The 10,739-nt window shown below is 41.2% G+C and overlaps 1 protein-coding gene across 5 annotated transcripts; it reads right to left on the reverse strand.

Moving 5' to 3' along the window:
• Positions 1-1,218: 1,218 nt before the first annotated feature.
• On the reverse strand, positions 1,219-10,484 carry CIPC (CLOCK interacting pacemaker). Of its 5 annotated transcripts, none has more exons than XM_053946192.1 (5): positions 10,395-10,484; positions 8,391-8,565; positions 7,315-7,484; positions 5,029-5,094; positions 1,219-3,744 (listed from the first exon to the last, which is right to left on the reverse strand). In XM_053946192.1, the coding sequence occupies exons 2-5, from the start codon at positions 8,455-8,457 to the stop codon at positions 2,866-2,868; spliced, it is 1,182 nt and encodes a 393-aa protein (XP_053802167.1). In that variant the 5' UTR covers positions 8,458-8,565; positions 10,395-10,484; the 3' UTR covers positions 1,219-2,865. The 5 variants fall into 5 exon arrangements, with proteins under 5 accessions (XP_053802167.1, XP_053802165.1, XP_053802169.1 ...); XM_053946190.1 differs by lacking the exon at positions 10,395-10,484 and adding an exon at positions 10,025-10,201; XM_053946194.1 differs by lacking the exon at positions 10,395-10,484 and adding an exon at positions 9,921-9,953.
• Positions 10,485-10,739: the final 255 nt, after the last annotated feature.

A 10,739-nucleotide genomic window follows, 5' to 3' on the forward strand; every position in this document is an offset into this window, starting at 1 on the left:
AGCATTTTGGACACAAAAGACCATGCAATACAGTTGGGACTATATGGCTGCATTACACTGCAACCTGTAAGAAGCATCACCTAGGTACAGCAAGTGTGTAAAGTTGTGTAGGCAGGGAGGGACCCTACATTTTTGTACTAGAAATTATGAAAATGAAAGCAGTAACAGCATGCTATGTTCAATCTAGCAGATGCCAGAAATTTTGCATGCCAGGAGATTGCTCAGCCCAAGCCTGCAGGGGTACTGTTCCTTTCAGACTGTTTTTATCATGAGAAAGAAAAACAAGACAGATGCAATGCACCTGAAAGAAAAAAAATACCTTTTTGGCCTCAGAGAAATAAAGGCAAAGAGGCCTGACATGCTGCAGATAAACTTAACCATGTAAAGGAAAAGGCAGTCAGAAGAGACAGAAACCTGAGAATTTCCTGCTTGAATTGTATCCATATGTTTGTGAACATAAAATTTGCAAACACTGAATTTCTAGTCTCAGGAAATAAAATTATTCCACTTGATGGCACTCCCTTTTGGATATAAGGCAATGAGATTCAAGTTGTCTTGTCTGGTGCCATGTAAGAGCTTTGTATTTCTTGTACCTTAGGATAAAATCTCATGCCACGAGGCTGCTGGATGTTTTGGGCATGACTGCCTAGTTCTCCCTGCAAGTCACATTTGAACAAAAGAAAGACCACACAGACAGCCACATTTGGAAGAAATGTGTTTTGGTGAAAAGCTGGTATACAGATTTAGTTGGAGAATTTTCTTCAAGAGTGGAACATTTTTTACTCCAGTGATTCTTTCAGTAGCCAAGATTCTTACTTCACAATTTCAAACTTCTGCATACCCAGCTGACAGGATGAAGACACAGCGTAGGAGTTCACCCTGCACAGACGGTGAGCATAATGTACAGTCATCACGGAGACAACAGCTCAGAGATGGAAAAATCCTTCCAGGTTGTTCATGACAGATCTATGGCAGTGGTCACCTAGGACAATATATTTTTAGAGTTCTGTACAGCCCACTTCTATGCATGCTCCTCCCAGAGACCCTATAATTCATAGATACTGTTAAAGCTCACATGACTCTCTTCAGAGAGATACATCATAGTATCACTTTTGTATCTGCACTTTCCCACATGGGCAACATGCTGCTGTGGAGCTGTATTTAAAGGATGCTTTGGAACCAGGGACTTTGCAGTTCAACAGCACTAAATAATCCACAAACTTTTCAAGTACATACTTTATTTCATTCATATTTCACAGTCAATTTCTGTAAAGTTTTAGCAAAAAAGTCATGTTCTTTAACAGAGGTGTTAGGCTACTGTATTCAGAGCTAGCAACGGGCTTTGAAAGTACAGAAAATACCTACATTCCAACTAGAACAGTAGAATTTCAAAAAGACATAGTAAAAATAATCAAAAATACCAACATTTATTAAAACTTAATACAAAAAATCAGCCTGTCTGACCCATCAAGCTACCCCACTTGTAAAGTTGTCAGCAACAGCTGAAGCTGTAGCAGGCCATCGGACTGATTAGACCAAGACAGCTGTCTCTAGCTAACTTCTTAATACCAAATCTTGCTGCTTTGAGGATCAAAAGAAGCTGTGAGTTCATTGCTTACAGCTTCCATTCAGAGGCTAACATTTCTGTTCAAATCTACTGGACCACTTTCAGATCCTGCCCAGAATCTGGACTTATCCTGGTCCTGATGCAGTCAACTAGTTTTCCAAATGCATTTCCAAGCTAACCTATTTAATACCATTGCAGCCAAGAAAGGAAAGCCCTTATAGTTTTAAAGCTTTATCAGGGCTCCCAGGAATAAAGGCAGCTAAGAAAACTGAACAGAATGGTACCTGATGACATATTTATCACCAGAGACCTTCAACATCCTCATTCTTTATAGATGTTAAGGTTTCCCATTATCCAGGGATATGCTTCCTAAGGAGCCCCAGATTTAAGTATGAGTTCCAGAGTGGATTTTTCTAGTTCAGTAAATACTATTTAAGTCTGGACTGATGCCCAGTAGGAGATTTCTAACCAGCTGCTGAACTTTATTCACAGATTTATTGAACATATACAAATTACACCAGCAGAAAGGCCCATTAGCTGTAAGCACACCCACTTCAGCCCACCCTCCATACTGTCAGGGAAAAAGTCCACATGGTACTCTAAGGACTACGAGAGATTTCCACCAGCTAAGTCTCCCTAAGTCAGAGGGTACTGCCCTGCAAAGCAAGTTTTTCATTCCTTTATACTCTATTTGAGCAGTGAAAATAGAATGGAGAAGGTCACTGGTAGACTCATTTTTCCTTGTCTCAAACAGCTATGACTGGACTTCATTTTTTCTGCCTCCCTTTCATCTCTAGGTACCCTGAGCCCATCATCTTGTTTTCTAGGGCAATCGCTTCCTAAAATACCTATTCTGAACTTCAATTTCTCCACTCTATTCCATTTCTCTAAATAAAAAAATTAAGGAAGGGGATGGGAGGAGGACTTATTTCACCTCACACCAACTCCCTTCATCTACTTGGAACTGATGATGGTCGAACAGTGGGCCTGTTCTGCTGCTGCACTCTCAGAAACAACTATCTGAAGATGGGAATAAAAAGATGCTTGCAGAACACTGCAGATGACTGTCTTCACTTCAAGAATGGGAACATGCCAGTAGAGCACATACAAACTTCTTCATTACCCATTCTGTCTTGAACGCACCATGCTATTCCAGTCCCACAGCTGGCTCTGAAGACAAATTGTTAATGGCAATGCAACTTCGCAAATCTTCGACTCAAAAAATGCTCAAGTAGAAGTTTGAGACAGGAAAAAAGGAGGCACAGAAATAACTTGACCAACAGCTATGCACATTTTTACTACATGTTGGGATAAGTGGGGTCTTCGAGGTTGCTATCAGCTTTATCAGATCCTGTTAGAGATGCTTCTAGTTCTGCCCATGACTGTGGTGCATTGTTCTTTATTGCCTCTATGAAAAGCTGTGTTTGGTGCTTCAGCTGGTCCAGCTCAGCCTGCGTCACTTGGTTCTGATGAATGAGCTCCTTTGTTTTTAAAGTGATCTCCAGCAATCCCGACCTGCGTAGCACAACAAGCGTATTCTGAAAGCGTCTGCACTTGCTTTGCTGCTGCAAGAGCAGCTCAGGGGTAGTGCAAACCTCTTCTGGTATCAATGGAGGGCTCCACGCTGCAGAAGGCATTGTAGTCTGTGACGCACTCTCGCTCTCATGAAGCGTGCGCTTTGTTGCCTGCAGAGTTCCAAAAGGCAAAAGGGGAGTCAAACCTGGCACTTTCTGAGCATCACTGGAAACATGATGAAAACCAGGAAGAGTTGACAGTTTTCCACTTGTCACCAGAGCTGAAGAACTTTGCTGGCTAGAATCCTGAGGTGTCTTAAAGCTAACTGGTAGGTGAGAAAAAGAACTAGTAGGCAAGCCTGTGCTCATCAGTCCGGGAGAAGTCTCCACCTTGGGTGCTTCTGTGCAGAGTCGTTTATGGGAAGTGGTTTCCTGACATTCTTCTAGATCAAAGGAGTGATCTCTTTTGCATGGCTGTGGTGCTATTTTGGGATAAGAATTCAGGATCGGCAGGTAATTAGTGGAGTCATTTCTCTTTTTCCCAACAGGGTGAGGATTAATGGGAGGTGGGATTGATGGACGAAGAAACACTAGCTGTGGCTGAGCTGGAATCACTTCAAAAGATGGCTGCACGGTCCAAGACTGGAGCTGTGATGAACTCCCCTGAGAAGCACAAACAGGGAAAAAAAAACACAAGTCTTACAAAAATATTGTAGAAGACGATAAAAACAAATTTAAACAAAACAGGTGGACTGTGCCATTTTTCTACATTTGATATATACTGTCCAATGATATATACTGTGTTATGAAGAGTTTGCTATTAAATTCATCCTTCTCCTTCTCTGACAATGGAGTGTAATGCTGGAAATAAAGCTGTAATCCATAAGCCTTTTACTATGCAACAGCAGATATATTTAAAAACAATTCAATCTGAATTTATATATGCTTTCCTAAGTGAGGATTACAGTGAAAGCTTATATTGTAAAATGTTCATTAAAAAGTTCGACCCAGACTTGGGGTCAAACTACAAGTGCACAGGAAAGCTGAAAAATAATTAAGCTTTCTGTTATGAAAAATCTTAAGAGTCAAGGAAAGATTGCACACACATTTTAGGAACAATTCAGGCTCCCTCTTAGTTGAAGGGTATCAACTCAAATCTTCTCAAAACTATCCTTATAGCAAGATTTTGAAATGGTTATTTAAGATACACAACAGCTGTTCAGGAAGTCTTGTAATTTGAAGTACAACACACAGTTTCATTGAATTTAAAACTAGGAAACAGAAAACAAAAAAAAAGGCTGAATATCAAACAATGCAAAAAGAAAAGTCTGCTGTAAGCCCAGAGTAGTTTAACTTCATACCTCTGGGAAAACAGTGTGCATTGATAAACCTTAAAAGCATTTTATTTCAAGAACAACGCCCAAGGCTTTATTCCCTCCCACGAGCCATACTCTGGAATATAGGGTAAAACATCCATTTTTACAAGACATTACCTCTTTTTCCTCCAACACCTTACTACAGATCTTCATGAGATTTTCTGGCCAAAAACATGATTGCTTTTCTCCAAAGACATCAAATGGTCTAGTAAGAGACACTATTTATTTCTAAAGCAAAATCTCACTTCTTAGTATATTTCAGCCATCACCACTACAATTATACTAATATATCGTCAGCTGCTTTTTCAATTCCTTTCGACTTGGAACACAACTGGCAGGCCTGCTGAAGGCACAGTTTTTAGCTACCACAAATATATATTATTATTTTTAGTCTATATTAAGTAATCTGAAATCCATATCCTATCCACCAGTCTCGTAAGTTTTAAACTGGCAAATGTTAACATGCTTTGTTAAAGTCCATTCCCCCAGTAAAGGACTTGGAACTTACCAAAAGCAGGTATTACCCACTGATTAGGACACTGAGACTTGGAGATAACATTCAATTACCTACTCTGACACAATGTTTCTTTGGTTCAGTGGGCAAGATGCTTATGGAATAGGGGTACAGAACAGCTACCTGTAAAAATAAATATTACTACCTTAACACAGAAGAAAGAACATTCAAAATAAAAGTATCTGGAGATGTAAGAAGTGAGGAAGCATATAAATACTGTAGCTATACATACACAGGACAGAACATGTAGCCTTAAGGAGCAGGGGTTTGGAGCCAGAAGTTGCCATTTACTGCTGAACAGCACCTAGCATGGCAGAGCCCCATAATCATTGAGGCCAAAAGAGCAGTGGTAACTGTTGGTTACCACTGTTGGTAACTGTTTATCTTGCTCTTGGGGTTTTTTCCTATCGCGGTTCTTTCTTCTTTTCCTTCTCACATAGCACTCTGGTCTAGTTCTCCTACTCAACATCTCATTTTCAGTGGAGAAGGCCACTTTTATTTTACTAACTCTGCAAATTGTGTGTTTTGTTGCATTTTTAAATGAAAGCTAACTTCTTGATGTATCAGTGTCACTTGCCTAAAAAGCCTTCCCACTTATTAATGACTTCTACAAGACTTACAGAAACCTTACTACAATCAGCACTGGCATTAATCACCACCTGATTTTTTTTTTTAGCAGCATTACTGTTAGCTGTTTACATTCTGAAACTGGGCCAGCAGGTAACCACCACTGTAGAGCATCACAGTGATTCCAGGACAGAAGGATGATGCTGATGGAAACTGAAACTGGAAGAAATAAACAGCAGGAACTGAATGCTGCTTTTTTTTCTTTGGTCCAGCAAGCCCAACTCAGCACGGTGTTGAAAAGACCATTTTAAAAAGATGACCTAAAAGATGAGCTAACTAGGCATAATGAAAAAAGGCAGAAAGACATTTCATTATTATTCTGACCTAGACTTGTTGCTTTCCTTTATTGTAGTAAACATTTTTCAATTTGACATTATTGTCTTTAATCATACATAGTTAGGTATTATGATGCACTGCTCAAGAGAACCATGTGTGGACATTTTAGCCATCTCCAACTCTTCCTTGCCAAATTTCCTTTTTCCTATATTACCAGGGTTTATATATACATATATATATATATATATATATATATATATATATGTGGTTGGATTTTTTAAATATCTCTCTATATATAAGCTACTTATTAGCTGCTGCTTCTTCTTATTAGCAATACAACTTGGAGTTTAACACCGGAATCACTGCAGGTAATGTCTTAATTTCTGTGCTCTGGGCCAAAGGCTATCAGCCTTTGGTGAAGCTTGGCTATTCCTGACTTTACATATAAAAACTTCAGCATTTGCTTACATAGTATTTTGTCCACACACCTAGGAATGTGACTATAAAATGAAATTGTTTCTTGCCAAGATAAAGCACGATGCTCAGAGAGCAGAATCACCTCCCCTATAACTGCATAATCTGCTAAATACTAACAGTGAATATTAGGCCTTGCTTGCTGTCATAACAGGTTCAGTAGAAAAAGAATCAGGATTTATATTCTTTTTCCCCCTTCCTACTGTATTCTCAGAAGTATTCTAGTAAAAACCATTGAAGAACTTGTGCTCTGCTCCAAAAATGAGCGAGTACAGAGCAGGAGGTCTAATAATATGACCGTACTTTGGACTTCTTATACCTTCTGTTAAAATGTTAAAGTTACACAGGAGGTCTCACAGATGTGCTGGAGGAACTATATATCACAAAAATACTGGAGAACATAAATAGGAACTGTACTTCTTGCAACGTGAGCCATCACATGCAATTAAGTGAAACAACTATTAAAGTACAACAGTAACTTCAAGTACCACAGCTAACTTCAGATAAGGATTTAACTTTTTAATTTATAACATTCTGGATTAGTGTTTCCCACTGAAGCACTTCTAGAACCTAAGAATAAGGAAACAAACCTATCATCCTACTTCACCATCTTTTTTGCATAAAAAGACAACAGCAGCTTTAAAAGCAAATCACCTTTTTCTGTTTAATCTTTGGTGCTATTCACATAACATTATTGAAGATGTATTTTGGGGGGATCCCTTTGAGACAAAGAGGTTTAGTAGATAGAGATGGAGCAGAGTATCTCTATTTCACATTCCATCTTAGATTTTGAGAGGCAGATTCCAGCTGCCTCTCAAAAGAGCTGAGAATCATACTAGAAATTCTTAAATCACCAGTTTTTTTTCTGGACTGCAACAACATTGCAAAATCTTTTTTGAAAGGAAAAATGTGCTTTAAAAAAATTAAGAATGTGCAATATTTTTCAAGATGTGATTTCTTCCCTACCTGCTTAACCAACACATTTTTCATAACAACCATAGGAGACAGTGCAGGAAAGGAGCTGCTTGTGGTCCTCGGACATTGCCAAGATCCATCCTCTGCATTCCAACACAGTGCGTTCAGCACATCCTCGGAGTCCGTTTGCTCCATAGCACTTGGGCATTCTGAACTTCCATCTGCCAGATGCAGAATTCAGTTGTTAGTTGTTCCACATGCAACATGCTTACTACTGCCTTTCAGTTCTAATATTCTGTCTCCTTCAACCAAGTCACAAAGAACAATAAAGTTTAGTTCTGTAATATCAACAAAATTAAAGCTGCTATGACAGCTGTCAGACGGCCTCTAATAAAAGGCTTTCTATCTCAGGTCAGTTCTTATACAGAAATTTTCTCCCACAGAAATCTATTACTTTCTGTTCTTTTTTACTTGGTCTCTAAGGGACTGAGTAGTATCATCAAGGTTGCATTAGTCCAAAAACTGATACAGGAAAGCACTACAGGCTCCAGCATTGCCACATCCATAGTTTGTGATGCAGGCATTTTGTGTCTTGAAATTTTCTATCTAAAACCCAGTGAAGCAGGTATCTTTCATAGAAGTACTTTTTTTTTTCTTGTTTAAAGGTAATTTTTGCAAAGTTTTGGTGACTACTAAAATGGCACACCATGGCTATTATCTTACTGATGTTATAACAATTACCCTCTGGTTTATCAGGCTCTACTGGCAATATGGTCAGATCGTAAGAGACACGGGGCAACTTAATCCAACAATTCATTCATCAGTGCAAAGAAAAAGTAATTTTGACATCTCCACTTCTAGACTCTAAAGTGTAAGATTATTCCATTAATTCTAAATTCCCATGCCATTCAAATTCACAGGATGAACTTTGTAATTTGGTAATGTTCCATTTCAAAAAACTTTGGTGGTAGGATGATTGCAGGTGAAACCTATCTTGCACAGAAAGGCCCTCCAAGGTAATCATACACAAACTGGAAGGGGTTACTCAGATTTGTTAAATGTCACCAATTAAAGCACAGCCTCAGCACAGTAACACACAAAAAAGGTAACACAGTGTTTTTCTAAACCTGAATATCCGGAGTCTTTGTCAGATTCAGCTGCCGCCATACTGAAGCGATGGTTGAAGCTCTTCATTTCTGTCACTCTGCCCAACAACTGCTCACAAGTGTCAGTAGATGACTATTTTCTCCGAGTGTTTCCATAGTGCCATGGGCAGTTTTTAACACCTTTTCCATTGAGGAACTACAAAAACAGTTAAGAACAAAAGAAGGTCTTTATCTGAATCTAAACAAAGTTCCATCAGTATAAGACAACAGTGGAGTGATCTAACTGCAGACTTCAAGAAATATCTCAAAATCCTGAAAGAATGAAATTCACACCAAAAGCTAATGTATTGGACATGTCTTTCCACCCCAAAAAGGTAAAACAAACTAAAAATTAAAGGCTATAAACAGCATTTATTTCAAGAATTGGAATTACTCAGGGCATTATTTATCTTACGAAAGCTTTGTTGTCAAGAGCTGAATTGCAAAACAAGACAGTTGTGCTGGGTGAAGCTCTTACGACAAATACAGCTGAACCTGCAAAACTGTGGTTTTGCTAACAGTTTGTTTCATTCTCAAGAGAACTGTAAGTCATCAGAGGAAAGAATGAGTGATCAGTGAACACACTGGGGGCTAAAGAAATCTATGCTGCTAAAAGAGCAACACACTGCTAGGGGAGACAGAGCCTTAGAAATGCCCACACCCAGAATGAAAACACTGAAAGGCTGAAACTAAAAGCTATGAAAAACAGTAAAATGTAGTAACATTATGGTCTCCCACATTACATACTTCTCACAACCTTCAGTTGCTTTCTGAGGGTAGGCAGCATCCAGTAAGACTAAGTTTCTGCTTCTCTTAAAGAAGGTAATTGTGAAATTGGCTATCAGAAAACTGACAGAATTAAGTGCAGAAATTTTTCTACTATTATTTGTAGAAATTATTTTCCTAAAAAGTAACCCACTGAAGTTATGTCTCAATGTTAAGTTTTATATTTAAATTACAAAACCAGGAACTCAGGAGTCTGCAACACGGTCAGGCCAGCAGTCCATCAGCAGCAATATGCAGTACAAGCTGCTTCAAATGGCACTGCAACAGACATTCTGGAATAATCTACACCAAAATGCAAGTTTCTTCTTCAGGTCCTGCCAACTTTGCTATAAATGTGCTCCAAAATACTGAGACTTAGCACCAGTATTGAATTCTGAAATGGGAATATGACTGTCTATTACAAGAATAATGGAATTATGGTCAGCAGAAGAAAATTTGCTCCAGTAGCTACTTGCATCACTTTTACTTTCCATCTTCAGTCACACCTGCCTGCCTGCTAACAGGTATGGAACAAACATGGTTACATGAGCGCAACCCAGATGCTATCCTTGCCATGGAAGAAGTGGTTTAAGTCCTGATCCACGCTTTCATCACTTAACCCTTTCCGAAACAAATGTATTTTTTGAAGAAAGTGATAAGCAGAAATGCTGATCTAAAATAGAACTCCAAAACCCTCTCAAACCAAAACAATCAACAGAAAGAGGGCTAGAAATAAAGTAAGAACACCTCATCTGCCAGCTTTGCATCAAGTGAAGCTTTGGGAAGAGCTGACAGCATCTTCTCTCACAGCAAAAGCAAAACATCACAACCACAACCGAAAATAAACAAACCAGAAGTGCCACTCCCCCGAGGCACGGGCGTGAGAAACCTCTCGCTCATCCCCGGGCCAGAGCCGCCCCCCCGGGCCCGGCGGGCAGGACCTCCGCCGCGCACCGCCTTTACAAGCGGGCGCTCACACCGTGGTCCAGGGCCGTCCCTCCCCCTGGTCCCACCCAACCGCCTCGCGGGCCCACACGCCAGACTGCTGCGGCACGAGAGCCCGCTCAGGCGGCCCGAGCCACTCGGTTGCCGGTCCCGAGCCACCGCCCCGCCACACGGCGAGGCGCAGCAGGTACAGCACAGTCCCGGGGCCCGAGGGCCGCCACCGCTCGCTCGCGGCCGCCGCTCCCGCCGGCCGGGCCGGGCCGGGCCGCCCCTCACCTGGGCGCGGGGCCGCCACAGCTCAGCCGCGCCGCGCATGCGCCACACCCGTCCCGGGCACGCCCCGCCCTCACGGCCGCCGAGGGCGAGCGCGGCCGCCGCGCCCCGAGCGCGCATGCGCAGAGCCGGCTGGCGGGAGCGCGCGCCGTACGGCGGGCGGGCGCGTGAGGGAGCCGGGAGTTTGGGATGCTGCTGGGCCTCCCGAATGCTGTACAAAAACCCCACAGCTCTTCCCCACGCAGAAGGTCAGACATTTGTGCAGCCTCTCTCAGTCCATGAATGAGGAAATATGAGGAATGCAGCATCAAAGAGGTCTCAAACTCGTCTCAAAGAGGGAAAACACGG

The sequence above is a fragment of the Vidua chalybeata genome, chromosome 6 (genome assembly GCF_026979565.1).
Source record: "Vidua chalybeata isolate OUT-0048 chromosome 6, bVidCha1 merged haplotype, whole genome shotgun sequence".
Lineage (NCBI taxonomy): Eukaryota > Metazoa > Chordata > Aves > Passeriformes > Viduidae > Vidua > Vidua chalybeata.